The sequence below is a fragment of the Carassius auratus genome, chromosome 34 (assembly GCF_003368295.1).
Source record: "Carassius auratus strain Wakin chromosome 34, ASM336829v1, whole genome shotgun sequence".
In the NCBI taxonomy this organism is placed as follows: Eukaryota; Metazoa; Chordata; class Actinopteri; order Cypriniformes; family Cyprinidae; genus Carassius; species Carassius auratus.
In genome coordinates this window covers 4,699,093-4,716,129 of record NC_039276.1, presented here as the reverse complement: position 1 = coordinate 4,716,129, position 17,037 = coordinate 4,699,093, and the positions used below count along the sequence as shown (strand labels likewise).

The following is a 17,037-nucleotide window of genomic DNA, read 5'->3' as shown; positions in this document are numbered from 1 at the left end:
TATTCAAATATGTTAAAAAAGTATATATTCAGTTATACAAAATGCATATATGATTGTATTTTTATGTAAGTAGATGATTTCAAAATTTAACTTTTTATTTTAAACTTTACACTTTAATATGTGTGCATATGAAATTAAAAAATGAATTTATGATTTTTATTTAGAAATGTACACTATCATTATAAAGTTTGGAATCAGTAAGATTTTTTTAAGAAGTCTCTTCTGCTCATCAACGCTGCATTTCTAGAATCAAAAATACAGTAAAATATGTGAGTGTGTGTGTGAGAGTGAGTGTGTGAGTGAGAGTGTGAGTGTGCAAGTGTGTGAGTGAGTGCGAGTGTGTGTGAGTGAGTTAGTAGTGTGTGAGTGAGTGAGAGTGATAGTGTGTAAGTGAGTGAGTGTGTGAGTGAGTGTGTGATTGTACGAGAGAGTGTGAGTTTGTGTGTGCTTGCAAGTATGTGCGTGTGAGTGAGAGTGTGCAAGTGAGTGAGTGTGTGTGTGCGAGTGAGTGTTCGAGTGACTGCGAGTGAGTGTGTGTGAGTGAGTGAGTGTGTGTGAGTGAGTGAGAGTGTGTGAGTGAGTGTGTGATTGTACGAGAGAGTGTGAGTTTGTGTGTGCTTGCAAGTATGTGCGTGTGAGTGAGAGTGTGCAAGTGAGTGAGTGTGTGTGTGCGAGTGAGTGTTCGAGTGACTGCGAGTGAGAGTGTGTGAGTGAGTGAGTGTGAGTGAGTGAGTGTGTAAATGATTGTGTGAGTGTGTGTGAGTGTGTGAGAGTGTGCATGTGAGTGAGAGTGTGTGACTGAATGTGCATGTGAGTGAGTGTGAGTCTGTGCAAGTGAGTGTGCATGTGAGTTTGTGTGAGTGTAAGTGTGCTTGTGTGTGAGTGTGTGAGTGTGCAAGTGTGTGAGTGAGTGTGTGCGAGTGAGTGTTCGAGTGACTGCGAGTGAGTGTGAGTGAGAGTGTGTGAGTGAGTGTTTGCGAGTGAGTGTGTAAATGATTGTGTGAGTGAGTGAGAGTGTGTGAGTGAATGTGCATGTGAGTGAGTGTGAGTCTGTGCAAGTGAGTGTGCATGTGTGTTTGTGTGAGTGTAAGTGTGCTTGTGTGTGAGTGTGTGAGTGTGCAAGTGTGTGAGTGAGTGTGTGCGAGTGAGTGTGTGAGTAAGTGTTTAAGTGAGTGAGTGAGTGTGCAAGTGAGTGAGTGTGCATGTGAGTGAGAGTGTGTGAGTGAGTGTGCGGGAGAGTGTGAGTGAGTGTGTGTGTGCTTGCAAGTAAGTGCGTGTGAGTGTGTGCGAGTGAGTGAGTGAGAATGTAAGTGAGTGTGTGAGTGAATGACTGTCTGCAAGTGAGTGATCGTGCATGTGAGTGTGTGAGTAAGTGAGTGCAAGTGAGTGTGTGTGTGTGTGCGAGTGAGTGAGTGAGAGTGTGTAAGTGAGTGTGTGAATGAGTGACTGTGTGCAAGCGAGTGTGTGAGTGAGTGTGTGTGTGCGAGTGAGTGAATGTGCATGTGAGTGAGTGTGTGTGTGAGTGAGTGTGTGTGAGAGTGAGTGAGTGAGTGTGTATGTGCATGTGAGTAAGTGAGTGTGTTTGTTTGGGTGAGTGTGTGTTTGATACTGTCTCTGTTCACTGTTATTTCCCTCATCAGCAGGTTGGGTAACAGAAAATGTCTAAAGGTAATTTACCAGAAATGAAAACTTCTCCATTCTTCAAACACAAGTTCAACACTGAAGTAGCACAGCACAGGATAAGTCCACGTATCTCTTGTTCACAGAAGCAGGGGATTTACAGCATCTCTAAACTCAGTATTTATTCTGTAAACAGTGTCACAGCTGTCCAGCAGAGATTACATCTTCAAAACCACTGTGAGATCAGTTCATCAATGTAAACTCACGACTGATTCCTACAGATACTAGATGAGCAGTCGGTGGGAGCCAAACATGCACAGTTATGATTCATGCAGTAATAGAATCCCACCTGTCACGTCCACATATAGATCACGCCTGCATCTGATCTGATGAACTGATGATGTGATGATCTTCTCAGGAAACACACACACTGAAGAAGAACAGAGAGCGGCACACACACGGGAAACCGCAGCAGGTGCAAACACACACACACACACACACACACACACACCACCAGAAACCTTGTTTAGAGAATGTTAATCAATCAACATTATGAGAACATATATCAATAAACTTATAAGAACATTCCACTAGCATTACTTTAAGAATGTTTTGTCCTCACATTTATCGTTCTAAACATGATAGTGGGAGTTGTGCGGATGTTCCTGTGTGCTGGGAGGATTCACACTCCTTATCTTGTGTTTGCAGAGAGGAATCATGTTTGAGATCAAGCTGAGCGATGAAGAGACGAAGACTGAGGAAGATGAGGAGTCAGAGGTGAAGTGATGCTCACACACACTCATGATACACAAGAGAGCGTCATCTGAGTGTGTGTGTGTGTGCAGGACGAGCCCCTCAACCACACACTGACGTTTGCACAAGGAGAAAAGCTACGAAACCAACTGCAGGGGTCAGAGGTCAGACAGGAAGTGGAGGAGGAAGTGGTGAAGAGAGCTGAGTGGTGTCGAGATGCAGCGGAGACGTTTCTGAACGCTCTGGAGAACATGGATGTGATGACCGAGAGCAGCACGAGCCTCGCTCAGACCGGTGACACACACACACACACACACACACACACTAACCTGAGATTATGAAATGAAATAAAACATAATAAACACTTGCTTTAGATACTGTGGAGTATCATATTTGATCTGTCAGGCTTTTATTTCTCTGATACAGTGAGAATCTGGAAGAAAATTGAGTGCAGTATTATTCAGACTCTAACTGAGCAAAACCATGCAATGAGCTGCAGATGCTGATATTAATTATTAGAGCAGACACTGGCATAAACAGATCTGAATATCATTTATCGCTCTATATCTCCAGTGATGTCTCGTGAGATGAGATGTAAATGATCAGTTGGTATACAAAAAATTAGGAGAAACCAAAAGAGATGTTTATTGAGAGCCAAAATCTAAAAGGATAGTGACATCTTTAAAATCTTGAGTTGCAGGAACACAAACAGGAAAACACTCAGAAAGAGTATTTCTGAAGTCAGCAGATTTCACTGATAGAGCTGAAAATAACATGATCTTACTGAAGTCACTTTAGCCTCCTGTTATTTGGCTTCAAATTACACATTTGTGTGTGTGTGTGTGTGTGTGTGTGTGTGTGTTATTATTGTGCATGGTTTAGTAAATATTCAGTAAATAATGATCACCGCCATTTAATATTTTGACTTTCATCACGACTTTTTTTTGTTTTTAGCTTTTTACATCTGCTGACTGTATTAAGGTTCAGTTGTTCATCGGTGATTATCTTGAGGAACAGATCATGTCAGCATCATTAACCTGTTGTTTAACTGTCGTTTCAGAGGAGCAGCAGGAAGTAAACAGGAAGCACTGGACGAATCGTCTGCCGGAGACACTGCTGAACGCTCTCTCTCAAGCAGACATCATGGACTGCAGCACAGGTACACACACACACACACACACACACACACACACACACACACACACACACACACACGTTGAGTCCGCTCGGTTGATTTGAGTTCTGATCAGTGTGAGACTCTGATGGGAGAGAGCTGTGTGTTGAGCGTCGTGCTGTGTGTGTGTTTGGTTCAGAGACGCTGGTGTCGTCAGAGGAAGAGTGTGATGAAGATGAGGTGGAGGAGGATGAAGAGCGTCTGGAGCCTCGATCAGATGATGAAGACACGTGAGAGATCTGCACTGAGACAGAGACCAGACGTCTGAGGACCACCGAGACTAACGTCTGCTTCTCTTCTTCTGCAGGAACTTTGAGGAGTCTGAGGACGAGCTGAGCGACTCCATGAGGAACCTCCTCACCACACAGGAACAGGAACAGGAAGTGAACCGCAGATCACAGGAAGTGAGGGAGGAGACGCAGCCACCCACTCATGATGAGTCTGCAGCAAACTGATCCTGCGTCTTTCATTTAGTTATTTTTCTTTTTCTTTCATTCTGTGTGAATCTGTGTTAAAGTGTAATTTATTTCTGTGATGCTCCGCTGTATTTTCAGCATCATTCCTCCAGTCTTCAGTGTCACATGATCTTCAGAAATCAGAATAATATGATGATTTACTGCTCAAGAAACACTTCTGATTATCATCAGCGTTGAACACAGTTGTGCTGCTCAATATTTCTGTGGAAACTGTGATAGATTTTATTTTTCAGGATTCACAGTATTTATCTGAAACAGAAATCTTTGGATATGTTTACTGGCACTTTTCATCAATTTAATGCAAACTTAATAAAACTATTAATTTCTTTCCACAAAAGTTGTTCAATCTTAAAATTCTGGTTTGAGTTTGATGACTCTCTTATTTTAGTATTTCAAGTGTGTTTTTCTCATTTAAACTCCAGAAGTTTCTGAATGAGTTTGATTCATTTCTTTGGAATTGGAATATTTATTCACAACTTTTATTTCTTCAACATGTTCATTCACACAAATGTCTGCTGAATGTCTCTGTGTCATGTGACTGGGGTAATATTGTAAATGAAAATGATTAAATATGATTCTTGTTCATTTTAGTGTAAAACCATATGAATTAATGGAATTAAATTATTTTTATGTGATCCATTTATTATGTTAATCACTTTTTCAGCAGAGACCTGAAAATTACATTTCCAACTTAAACTTTGGTAAATCTTGAATGATTTGGAGCGCAGACTTAAGTTTGGTTTCTTTTAAAAAAGACACTTTGTGGACTATTGCAATAAAGTTCTAAAAGTTTAAGAATGCACAAAAATACTCTTTTCAAATTTCATATGAATTTCCCAAAATGTGTGTGTGTGTGTGTGTGTTTAATGTTCAGAAAGACATGCCTTAATTATTTGAGCTAGATTTTGCTGTATTTTACTTTTCACAAGAAACATTTTTGATATGCAACACTGCAATAACTGATCTTTATATATATATATATATATATATATATATATATATATATATATATATATATATATATATAATTTCATTAAAAAATACAGAATTCTTTTTGCTTTATTTTTCTGTAAAGTTTCGGAAGTTTATTTTATTGTATAAAGTAAATGGACTTTTATTTGACAATCAAAGATTGAGAACTATAATAGGAAGTGTTTATGTATAACAGCAGTATAACATTTCATGAGCAGGACAGTATCTGGGCTTGAGAGGAAGTTCAGAACAGTCCAAATGAAAGAAGGATTTGACATGATTTGTCCATTTTCCTCTGAAGGTGTTTTAAAGAAGTGTAAACGCAGTGGCTCTTGTCTGATCAGACGGCGTCTGGTTGTGTGTGATTCCTGAATCTGTGGAGACACGCAGGAGAACAGCAGCAGAACAGGACCGGGACAGACGGAAGCCCAAACACGCTGGGAACGGGACGGATGAGCTTGAGACCCGCGCCGAACATGGGACCTGAGCAAGCGTCACACACACCAGCACTGAAACACACACACTTCACAGTGTTAAATACTTCACCATGTCCACCCTGTTTCAACAGCTCAGAACTGCTAACAGTGTACATATACAGAGAGTTTTCAATCCTTAAAATATGTCATGAACATTATATATATATATATATATTTATATTATCTAATTTATTTGACATTTTAAACATGACCTAAAGACTGGGATAAAAGAGCAAGAAGGTTATAAATTTGGAATTTACAACAACATAAAAAAGCTGTCACATGTACATGAAAAGAAGAAACTACAGGCTTTCACACAGATAAACGAGTCTTAAAGCTGTCTGAAATCACCTTTTTTACATCAGGCATGAAAAACTGACATCTTCCATTTGAATGACAAGATGCATTTCATATAGAAACACCTGAAGCAAAGCCTGGAATTATGATCATGTTCATATGAACATTAAAGAGGTTCAGAGTTATTCAGTCATTTCCATCTACACAGTATCAGTATGTGAACTGATCCCAGCTGAACCAGTCGCGACTGCTCAACATGTTTTAAACACTCTTGTGCTGCTTGCATGGTGGTCAAAAATGATCCATTTATTACCTATTAATCACTTTTTGAGCATAGACCTGAAAATGTAATTTTCTGAATCTTGCAAAATCTTGAATGCTTTGCAGTGCAGACTTAAATTTAGTTTCTCTTAAAAGAAGACACTTGGCAGATTACTGCTGAAGTGAAAAAAGTAAAAAAACAAAAACAAAAAAAAAACAAGGGTAATAAAAAGTATTAAAAGTTTATGTTTATTGTTATTAAAAATGCACAAAAATATTATTTTCATATGAATTTTCTAAAACGTGTGTGTGTGTGTGTGTGTGTGTGCATGTGTGTGCGTGTGTGTGTGTGTGTGTGTGTGTGTGTGTGTGTGTGTGTGCGAGTGTGTGTGTGTGTGTGAGTGTGTTTGTACATAACTGTGTTACCTGTCCAGGATGACCCATGCAGCAGGCGGCAGGTGTGTGTAGCGCTGCTGTGCGTGTGTGTGTGCGAGTGTGTGTGCAGCCGTGTGCAGCAGCGTCTGAGGAGAGTTGCAGCTGTTCTCGCTCCACAGTAACACATGTGTGTAATTCCCAGACATCCTGAGCTCCGACATGGACACATGGAGCAGACCAGGGGGAAGAGCCACTAACTGATTCCCTTCAATGTTTAGAGACCTCAGAGACCTGAACACACACACACAATATATATATATATATATATATATATACAGAATATACCATTGGAATATATCATTATGACTGGAATCACTTTCAGAGTATTTTTTTTCCAGCTGATAAACTATACAAACTTAGAGAGTTCAGAATCCACCCTGCTTTGAAGAGCTCAAGCATTCAGTGCGGCAGATAACAAAACTTGTATTAATAACAGATTGTTATCTGTTTAGTTATTGTTATGATTATCATTATAGTTACTTGGGGTTATCATTATAGTTAATGCTAAAGTTGCTGTTGTTAAATTTGTCAGTATAGTTATTGGTAGATATTGTTACAGTTATCGCTATAGTTATTGTTTTATTTATCACTATAGTTATCGGTAGACTATCGCTATAGTTATCGTTTTAATTTTCACTATAGTTATCGGTAGACTATCGCTATAGTTATCGTTTTAATTATCACTATAGTTATTGGTAGACTATCGCTATAGTTATCGTTTTAATTATCACTATAGTTCTCGGTAGACTATCACTATAGTTATTAATTATCACTATAGTTATTGGTAGACTATCGCTATAGTTATTGTTTTAATTATCACTATAGTCATCAGTAGACTATCGCTATAGTTATCGTTTTAATTATCACTATAGTTATCGGTAGACTATCGCTATAGTTATCGTTTTAATTATCACTATAGTCATCGGTAGACTATCGCTATAGTTATCATTTTAATTATCACTATAGTCATCGGTAGACTATCGCTATAGTTATCGTTTTAATTATCACTATAGTTCTCGGTAGACTATCACTATAGTTATTAATTATCACTATAGTTATTGGTAGACTATCGCTATAGTTATCGTTTTAATTATCACTATAGTTATCGTTTTAATTATCGCTATAGTTATCGTTTTAATTATCACTATAGTTACCGTTTTAATTATCACTATAGTTATCAGTAGACTATCGCTATAGTTATCGTTTTAATTATCGCTATAGTTATCGTTTTAATTATAGCTATAGTTATCGTTTTAATTATCACTATAGTTATCGTTTTAATTATCACTATAGTTATCGGTAGACTATCGCTATAATTATCGTTTTAATTATCACTATAGTTATCGGTAGACTATCACTATAGTTATAGTTTTATTTATCACTATAGTTATTGGTATATATTGTTAGAGTTATGGCTATAGTTAGTTTTTATTTATCATTATAACTATCGGTAGATTATCACTATAATTGTTGTTTTAAATAATCATTATATTTATCTGTATATTTTGCTAGAGTTATCGCTATAGTTTTTTATTTATCACTACATATTTACATTTACATTTACATTTACATATCTCAATGTCAAATGCAGAAATGTTAATCCATGCATCTATGACTTCAAGGTTAGATTATTGTAATGCTTTATTGGGTGGTTGTTCTGCACGCTTGGTAAACAAACTACAGCTAGTCCAAAATGCAGCAACAAGAGTTCTTACTAGAACCAGGAAGTATGACCATATTAGCCCGGTCCTGTCCACACTGCACTGGCTCCCTATCAAACATCGTATAGATTTTAAAATATTGCTTATTACTTATAAAGCCCTGAATGGTTTAGCACCTCAGTATTTGAATGAGCTCCTTTTACATTATACTCCTCTACGTCCGCTACGTTCTCAAAACTCAGGCAATTTGATAATACCTAGAATATCAAAATCAACTGCGGGCGGCAGATCCTTTTCCTATTTGGCTCCTAAACTCTGGAATAACCTACCTAACATTGTTCGGGAGGCAGACACACTCTTGCAGTTTAAATCTAGATTAAAGACCCATCTCTTTAACCTGGCATACACATAACATACTAATATGCTTTTAATATCCAAATCCGTTAAAGGATTTTTAGGCTGCATTAATTAAGTAAACCGGAACCGGAAACACTTCACATAACACCGTACTTTCTACATCATTAGAAGAATGGCATCTACGCTAATATTTGTCTGTTTCTCTCTTGTTCCGAGGTCACCGTGGCCACCAGATCCAGTCTGTGTCCAGATCAGAGGGTCACTGCAGTCACCCGGATCCAGTACGTATCCAGACCAGATGGTGGATCAGCACCTAGAAAGGACCTCTACATCCCTGAAAGACAGTGGAGACCAGGACAACTAGAGCCCCAGATACAGATCCCCTGTAAAGACCTTGTCTCAGAGGAGCACCAGGACAAGACCACAGGAAACAGATGATTCTTCTGCACAATCTGACTTTGCTGCAGCCTGGAATTGAACTACTGGTTTCGTCTGGTCAGAGGAGAACTGACCCCAACTGAGCCTGGTTTCTCCCAAGGTTTTTTTCTCCATTCTGTCACCGATGGAGTTTCGGTTCCTTGCCGCTGTCGCCTCTGGCTTGCTTAGTTGGGGTCACTTCATCTACAGCGATATCATTGACTTGATTGCAAATTAAAACAGACACTATTTCAACTGAACAGAGATGACATAACTGAATTCAATGATGAACTGCCTTTAACTATCATTTTGCATTATTGAGACACTGTTTTCCAAATGAATGTTGTTCAGTGCTTTGGCGCAATGTATTTTGTTTAAAGCACTATATAAATAAAGGTGATTGATTGATTGATTGACTTTAGTTATCGGTAGATTATCGCTATAGTTATAGTTTTATTTATCACTATAGTTATCGATGGATTATCGCTATAGTTATTGTTTTATCACTATAGTTATCTGTAGATTATGGCTATAGTTATCAGCAGATTATCACTATAGTTATTGTCTTACTTTTCATTATAGTTATCAGTAGATATTGTTACAGTTATCTCTGTAGTTATTGTTTTTTATCACTACTTATTGTTAGATATAATTACAGTTGTTTCTATAGTCATCATTTTATCATCATAGTTATCGGTAGATATCGTTATAGTTATTTCTATAGTTAATTCTATATTTATCATTATAGTTACCAGTAATTAGTACTATTGTATTGCTATTTCACAGTATTGCTCTAATTAGTTATTTGTTCAAAGTTATAGTTATTTTTATATTTATCACTATTGTTATCAGTAGATATCATTATAGATTGCTATAGATATTATATTAAGCATTGTAGTCATTGGTTTAGGTGTGAACAGGCCTTTAGTCTGGCCTTTTAGTGAATGATGGTGTGGTATCACATTACTGTTAGTTAAAACTGAATGAACTCCAGAGCTTGACCTGAGGTGTCTGATGTCACTGCTGAGAGAACTGAGGAGATTATAGGACACGTCCAGATACTGCAGACACGGAAGAGAGTACAGCCTACACACACAAATAAATAAATAAATCACTGTATTACGTTTTTTATAGTAATAATTACAGTAACAAGGACAGTATTAGTGTGTATGTGTCTCTCACTGCTCGGGGAGCTGTGTGATCTTGCAGAAGGAGACGACTAGCGTCTGGAGCTTGTGGAGTTTGCTGATTTGAGCAGGAAGCTCCTCGATGGGGTTATTCCTCATCTTCAACACTTGCAGCTGATGAAGATCACACACCTGAGAGGAAAACGAGGGACCACATCAAACAACAGCACATGATGTTCATCATGACAGAAATCACAACGAGTGTAACGAACCTCCTGAGGAACTTGTGTGAGGTCATTGAAGGACAGGTTCAGATACTGGAGACGTTCAGACAGTGACGACACGTCAGGAAGATCACAGATGAAATGAGCCTGTGGGGGAAACACATTTCTTTATTTCATAAAGTTATTACTATTAATAGAATGAAAATACATATTCAAATTAGGGCTGTCAATTTAATGCATGATGAAGTATATTAGATGTATGCATAGTGAACATTATTGAGACGTGCTTAAATGGCGTTTGGTCTCGTACTGTATCGCGTACCTTGCCAGTGTCGTGTGCTTGCTTGGCAATTTGTTGTGATAAACAGGAAAGTGTGATCAAGTGCCAGCAAAAAACATTGTAATTATACTCTTTGAGAGAAGCAGTCAATCATCAGAAGTTAAAAGCAGCTCGTAAATGTATTTATTTCTTTAGCACAGTTGTCATTGCTATTAAACGCTTGTTTGGTTTACTGTGTGAAGACATAACAAGGGACATAAGTATGGATTTTGAATCATTCTCTTTCCTACTACGTCTTTTCCTTATGTTTTCAGTTTATATAAGCAATTCTTACTATGTGTTTCCAGATCCCTACTATCACTACTATGTCTGCTAATACCCAACTTTCTTTTTCTATTGGTCTCTGGAATTGCCAGTCTGTTGTAAACAAAGCTGATTTTATTACTTCAATTTCTAGCAATTCAAGACTTGCCTCTTTTGATCTCAAGAGAGTGTCAACTACAGCTAGTCACAAATCAGGCAACCAACTGGACCTTATATACACGACACTGCTCCACTGATCATGTGCTGGTTACTTCACTGCACACCTCGGATCACTTCCTCCTCACTCTTAACCTCAATGTGGTTCTTAACACATACATACACCCAGCATACATGTCATCTTTTGATGTAACCTACGCTCACTCTCACCCTCCCAGCAATCTGCTATGGTTGAATCTTTAAGGTTTCTCCCCCTGAACAGATATCATCACTTGATGTTAACAGTGGTATTGATACTTTCTGAAACTACAGGCTGCAGTCTTTAGCCTCCTTGTTAGAGCATCCACCTCCAATGCCGGAGACCCCGGTTCGAGACCCACTCAGAACAAGAAAGGTGTGGTGGTGAGCCCCTGGGAGTGGGGGGTTACATTGGTGCTGTGTCCTGGATGGGAGTGAGGTTTAGGGGGGCAAGTGTAAGGGAGGCCAGTGGGTAGGTGCTGTGCAGGTAAACCTCACTTCCCTGATCTCAAGAGATGCACTAGCAACTGACACTAGAGAATGCAGTCTTTATTCTCCTTGTTAGTGCATCCACCTCCCATGCCACAGACCCGAGTTCGAGGCCTACTCGGAACAAGAAAGAGGTGTGATGGTGAGGACACTGGAGAGAGCAGTTACACTGGCTTCAGAAGTGGACATTCGACTGAATATGTCTTTGCTCTCAGTTGCTGAAGCCCTAAGACTGACAAGAGCGTTTTGAAAAAAATGTCTATTCTAATCTTGCAGGATCTTTTGCTGCTTTTGAAATGGTGGACCACCAGATTCTCCTGTCAGCCCTATTGGTAAAGGGCATCTCAGGAACCGCACGCCAGTGGTTTGAGTCTTACCTATCACATAGGTCATTCATGATGATCAGGTATTTTGTATAAGTGAGGTGTCCAAGTCACAACATCTAACTACTGGGGTGCCTCAGGGCTCAGTTCTTGGACCACTTCTCTTCTCTGTCTACATGGCATCACTAGGTTCTGTCATTCAGAGACATGGTTTTTCATACCACTGCTATGCTGATGACACTCAACTCTACACTCCGACGGTAGCTGCTCGCATCTCAGCTTGTCTATCAGACATTTCTTGTTGAATAATGGACCATCAACTTCAACTCAACCGTGCCAAGACAGAACTGCTTGTGGTTTCAACAAACCCATCACTTTTTCTAAGTGTGATATCACACCAGCAAGAGTGCTACTTTCCTCAAGATCTGCACAGCTACAAATGAGATTCATTCATACAACAGTTCAATAAACATGAAGTTCATATTGTGAACATTTCAACATGATATCTTCTTTTTTGCTCAATTGCGCAAAATGAAAAGAATTCAATCAAATCCACAGCAGAACAGTTTAGCATCTCTGATCAACACACAGTGCTGATTTCTTACTGAAAGAATCCACGATTTTAAACAAATCGAGTGAGTCAATGATTCAGTGACTCATTCATAAAGACAGAAACTTGCTTAATTTCTGAATGAATCAGCTGTTTGAATGAACGATTCAATGACTCACTAATTAAAATGGGAACTTGCCACCATATTTACATTTAAAAATGAACATTAATCAAATCAAAACATTTCTTTCTACATCTACTTTTTCAATGCACTAAATTATCTTTTGGAGGGTAATTTCTCAGCCCAAACTAATGTGAGATTAATTTGCGATTAATTAGAATTAATTTGCACATTGTGTAATTCATTCGATCAAAATGTAAATTGCTTGACCATCCAAATTAAAATTATTTATAAAACAAGTAAGCCACTGGAACAAGCAACTCTGCTTCACTCTGTGTCTGAGAACAGCTTTTTACCGCAGTGAAATTATGGTAACAAACATACACTTATGGCTTAATCCTTTTACTGACAAAAAAAGAGTTGGATTCATCAGAATTAATGACTAGAGTAATCAAAGATAATGTTGTCATTTACACCAGTAAATGGGTTAAAGTCTGTAGCTTTATGTGTGCACAAACTGAGACTCATTTCTCCTCTAGTCCTGATGAACACAAACACCAAACTGAAGTCAATGACCCAAGACCTCATTACATCGAATAAAACACAATTAAAGACGTGTCCGCAAAAAGTTCCTTAAACTGTGAATAAAAATTAATGAGGCAAAAGGAAGCACACATCCTCTTCTTCCTCTTTTAATCAGATCGTTTCATTTCTTAAGGATATAAAGCTCTTTGTGTGGATGCAGAAGATCTGCTGTCACACGCCACTGAAGACATGAGAACACAGGCTTCGTTCAGCGGGACGCAGGAACTCCAGTCTGACGAGAGAGAGGAGATCGACGACCACAAACACTCGATCAGGAGTCTGTGGCGCGCTGACGCCGTGAACACCGCAGCAGACTGCTGATCAAGTGATTTCTGGGTTCATACACTGAGACTTTCTTTAAAAAAGAACCATGAAATATAAAATTGTAAGGAGTTGACCAGTGAGGACTATTACAACACACACACCTTGAAGCTGAGTCTGGTTCCTCCTCGCGTGACGCAGTCGAGGACGGCGAGTTCAGACGCACTGATGATGTCATGCTCTCCCGCGCAACGGAACGGGGATCGAGAGCGACGGGAATTCTGGAAGTGTTTGCTCGTCACAGCATTCAGAAGAACTTCATGAGCTGCGGAACAACCAGAGACTTTAAGAACCCAAATAAGAGATAAAACACAATATGGAGTATTTCCAGAAACGCTAATGATAATAATAATCATCAATGTTTTAATTGGCACATATGGGAATTCTTCTTTCTTTGAGTGAAAATGTGGGAGGTGTTATGCAAAACATTCCCACATAGTGACATAGATGTGGGGGGGGCGTGTTTAAAAGAGGAGTTTTGGGGGGGGGGGCGTGGCAGAGTCTTAACTTTGATAAAGTGTGTGTGTGTGTGTGTGTGTATGTGTGTGTGTGTGTGTGTGTGTGTGTTCTTGCCTGTGTAGGCCTCATGTTGTGTGTGTTCAGTCCGTCTCTCCAGTCTCGTCCATTGCTGATTCACTGATTGATCTTCAGATGATCGACATACTCCAGATTTACTCCTGAAAGAGTTTTGTGCTCGTGCTTCCATCTGAACCATGGCTGCTAACTCTGAACACACACACACACACACACACAGAGCTAAAGAACACACACTCTTCTGTTACACTGATGTTCCAGCAGCATGTTGATGTATTATTACCGCATATGATCTGTCTGCGAGGGATCCTGCGTGTGGGCGGAGACAAACCCTCGCAGCTCAGCGTCTGATTGGCTACTACATCCTGCCATCCACAGTGCAGCTCCAACAGGAAGAGACGCAGCAGCTTCCTGTAGTTACAGCGGGACAGAACCGTCCTCCTCCACCCGTCCGCTGACCCGCGGCCCGACCCGCTCACCTGCAGGAAGTCACTGAGGCAGAAGAGGTCAGGAGGTCGAGGAGGTCGAGGAGGTCGAGGCACAGGTGCGGCACGCTGAGGATGCTGGGAGAAACCACTGATGATCGGAGCAACACCATCATCATCCTCACGAAGAGTCTGTGGATGATTCACTCCAACACGACCTGGAACGCAGAGACCACACAATAGAGTTATTTCATTTATAGTGTGAGTGATTTACATCACAGTAGTGAGAAACAAGACACTTCCCCTCAAACTCAACACAATGAAATAACACGATATACTGCATAAAGAAATATTAATAGTTAATATTGAAACAGCAGTAATTCATTAACATCTAAATAATACAACTGTGAATGGAATTAACTGCATTTTCCTCATGCAGTGATTTTACCATCAATGAATACAATCATCAAATCAAATGTCATTTTCATTCATCAGGGTGATTTCAGCTAATCATGTTTAATTCCCCCTATCGATCCAAACATGATGATGAGCAGAACCGATGCAGTGATGATCATAGAGTCACCTGCAGATCTGGGCGAAGGCAGCGTCCTGTAGTGTGCTGTCTTTGTAGGGGACAGTGTCGTGTAGTGTGCTGTCTTTATAGGAGGCAGCGGCCGTCTCAGCAGATTCAGCACATCCATTCTGCTTCATCAGAAACATCAAACACATTTCATATAAACTTCGAAGCAAAGAAATCAAACATCCCAGCGAACAGAAACAACTTCTAAGAACATCTAGCTAAAATTCACTTAAACTAGGACTAGAACATTTTTCTACACTCTGAAAAATGCTGGGTTGTTTAAACACAACTTTAGGTCAAATAAGCACCAACACAACTTTGGGTTAAAAAATGTAAGAAAAAAAATGTTGTGTTAGTGCATATTTGACTTGAAGTTGTGTTTAAACCCAGCATTTTTCAGAGTGAAGAAAAACATTCCATGAACGATGTATGAATATTGTTTCCGCGCTAATGTTCTGAGAATATTAGAAATTAGAGAACAGATACGTTTGAGCGAACATTCCTTTAACATTACTACTACAAGAATGTTCTTAATGTGGAGAGAATCTCACCAGAATCTGAGAGCTGGAAATATATTAAAGACATTCATATTTTAGCAGTAAATCAGCAGTTTAGGAGTTAAATAGTACAAGCAATGATGTATAATGCAGAAATGAATTATAATTAAAATAGCACATAATTATTTCTTTATTGTGCATTGCAGAAATGTGGAAACAATCATGAATATGTCATGTTATTACATGATGTCATATATTTAACAACAGATAAGGTTTCAATAAAAATAGTTAAAATATCCTAATAATTTATATTACCACATATTAATAATTAACATAGCCTATTATATGTCGATTAAATATCAAATGTCATGTTAAAGCAGCGAAACCGAGTCTGAAGACACATCGATGATTTAATCAAAGTGTATGATTCAATTCCTCCGATTTCAAACTTTAAACCATGAAAACAGAAATAAAGCGCGCGCCTGAAACTCACCAGACATCCTCCGTGAATCTGCGTCCTTAGCAACCGGCCTAGCAACCGCCTGTCAAACTCACAACGACGCGCGGAAACATCAAAGCCAGACGTGTCTCATGTGTGACGTCACCCGCTAGTTCCATTGCGCGTAATAACTTCTGTAAAGCGCGTGATCGACTGTAACTGTATGTGCGGTGCATGAACACACGAGGATCTGATAGTTATGAAAATATTATATACTCAGATGAAGTCATTTCCTTTCAAATGGTTTAATAAATACTGCAGTTGAATAGTTTCTTCCAGTAAAGTGTGGTGACCCATACTCAGAATTTGTGCTCTGCATTTAACCCATCCAAAGTGCACACACACACACACACACGTAATATCTCATCATTCATGGAACGTTTTTCTTAAAACTTTTAGTTTAGCTAACTTATTTGTCTATCATTTCTGAAATATTACTGCTTTTAGAGAAACACTCAAATGTAATCTTGCATATCATTTGCCAAATGATCAAATGTAACGTTCCCTTCATGACAAGAAAATACTGGATAATAACACACAAACAAATAAATATTAGTTTAGATCTGTTTAAACGCTGCTTGATCTGTGCAGATTTCTCTCCTGATTCAGACCAGAACACTTTTTCACTGGAGGAAGTGTTATTATGGATTATAGACTCTATGTGTTTGAGTTAAAATCATCTTAATGCTGGATGTGTTTCAGGTTTTGTCTTCTCCAGATGTTCACTGATGGACTGTGGATTATTGGGATGTTTTTATCAGACTCTCATTCTGACGGCACCCATTCACTGCAGAGCATCCATTGATGAGACACTGATGCAATGCTACATTTCTACAAACCTGATGAAGAAACAAATTTTCAGCAGATGTTTGGTTTGAACTATTCCTTTAACCCAAACCCGGTGGATCATCTGAAAGTGGAAACATTCGCAGTAAATCATGAGAAGACTCTGAGATGATGACATAAGTTGATTCAGACGTGTGGTTATGTTCTTGAATGGATCCAGATCGCGGTCAGATCTCAGGAGTGTGTCAGATGTCCATCATGTTTGTGTGAGTGTGCACACGTCAAGTGTTTTACCTTAT

General features: G+C 39.0%; 2 protein-coding genes across 4 annotated transcripts in view; one reads left to right on the top strand and one right to left on the bottom strand.

Annotated features, from left to right (window-relative positions):
* The window catches only part of nek5 (NIMA related kinase 5), a 12,454-nt gene extending 8,332 nt beyond the window's left edge, over positions 1–4,122 (top strand). For all 3 annotated transcript variants that reach the window (XM_026217559.1, XM_026217558.1, XM_026217560.1), the window contains 6 exons: positions 2,039–2,095; positions 2,329–2,397; positions 2,466–2,667; positions 3,434–3,532; positions 3,687–3,777; positions 3,855–4,122. In XM_026217559.1, coding sequence (XP_026073344.1) covers positions 2,039–2,095; positions 2,329–2,397; positions 2,466–2,667; positions 3,434–3,532; positions 3,687–3,777; positions 3,855–4,002 — 666 coding nt within the window. In that variant the 3' untranslated portion in view covers positions 4,003–4,122. The remainder of the gene's footprint in view (positions 1–2,038; positions 2,096–2,328; positions 2,398–2,465; positions 2,668–3,433; positions 3,533–3,686; positions 3,778–3,854) is intronic.
* Positions 4,123–5,108: 986 nt separating this feature from the next.
* lrrc63 (leucine rich repeat containing 63) lies at positions 5,109–15,968 on the bottom strand. The gene is made up of 10 exons (XM_026219000.1): positions 15,947–15,968; positions 14,960–15,081; positions 14,235–14,594; positions 13,991–14,143; positions 13,522–13,682; positions 10,299–10,397; positions 10,082–10,218; positions 9,902–9,985; positions 6,456–6,695; positions 5,109–5,504 (listed from the first exon to the last, which is right to left on the bottom strand). The coding sequence occupies exons 2-10, from the start codon at positions 15,075–15,077 to the stop codon at positions 5,336–5,338; spliced, it is 1,521 nt and encodes a 506-aa protein (XP_026074785.1). The 5' UTR covers positions 15,078–15,081; positions 15,947–15,968; the 3' UTR covers positions 5,109–5,335.
* Positions 15,969–17,037: the final 1,069 nt, after the last annotated feature.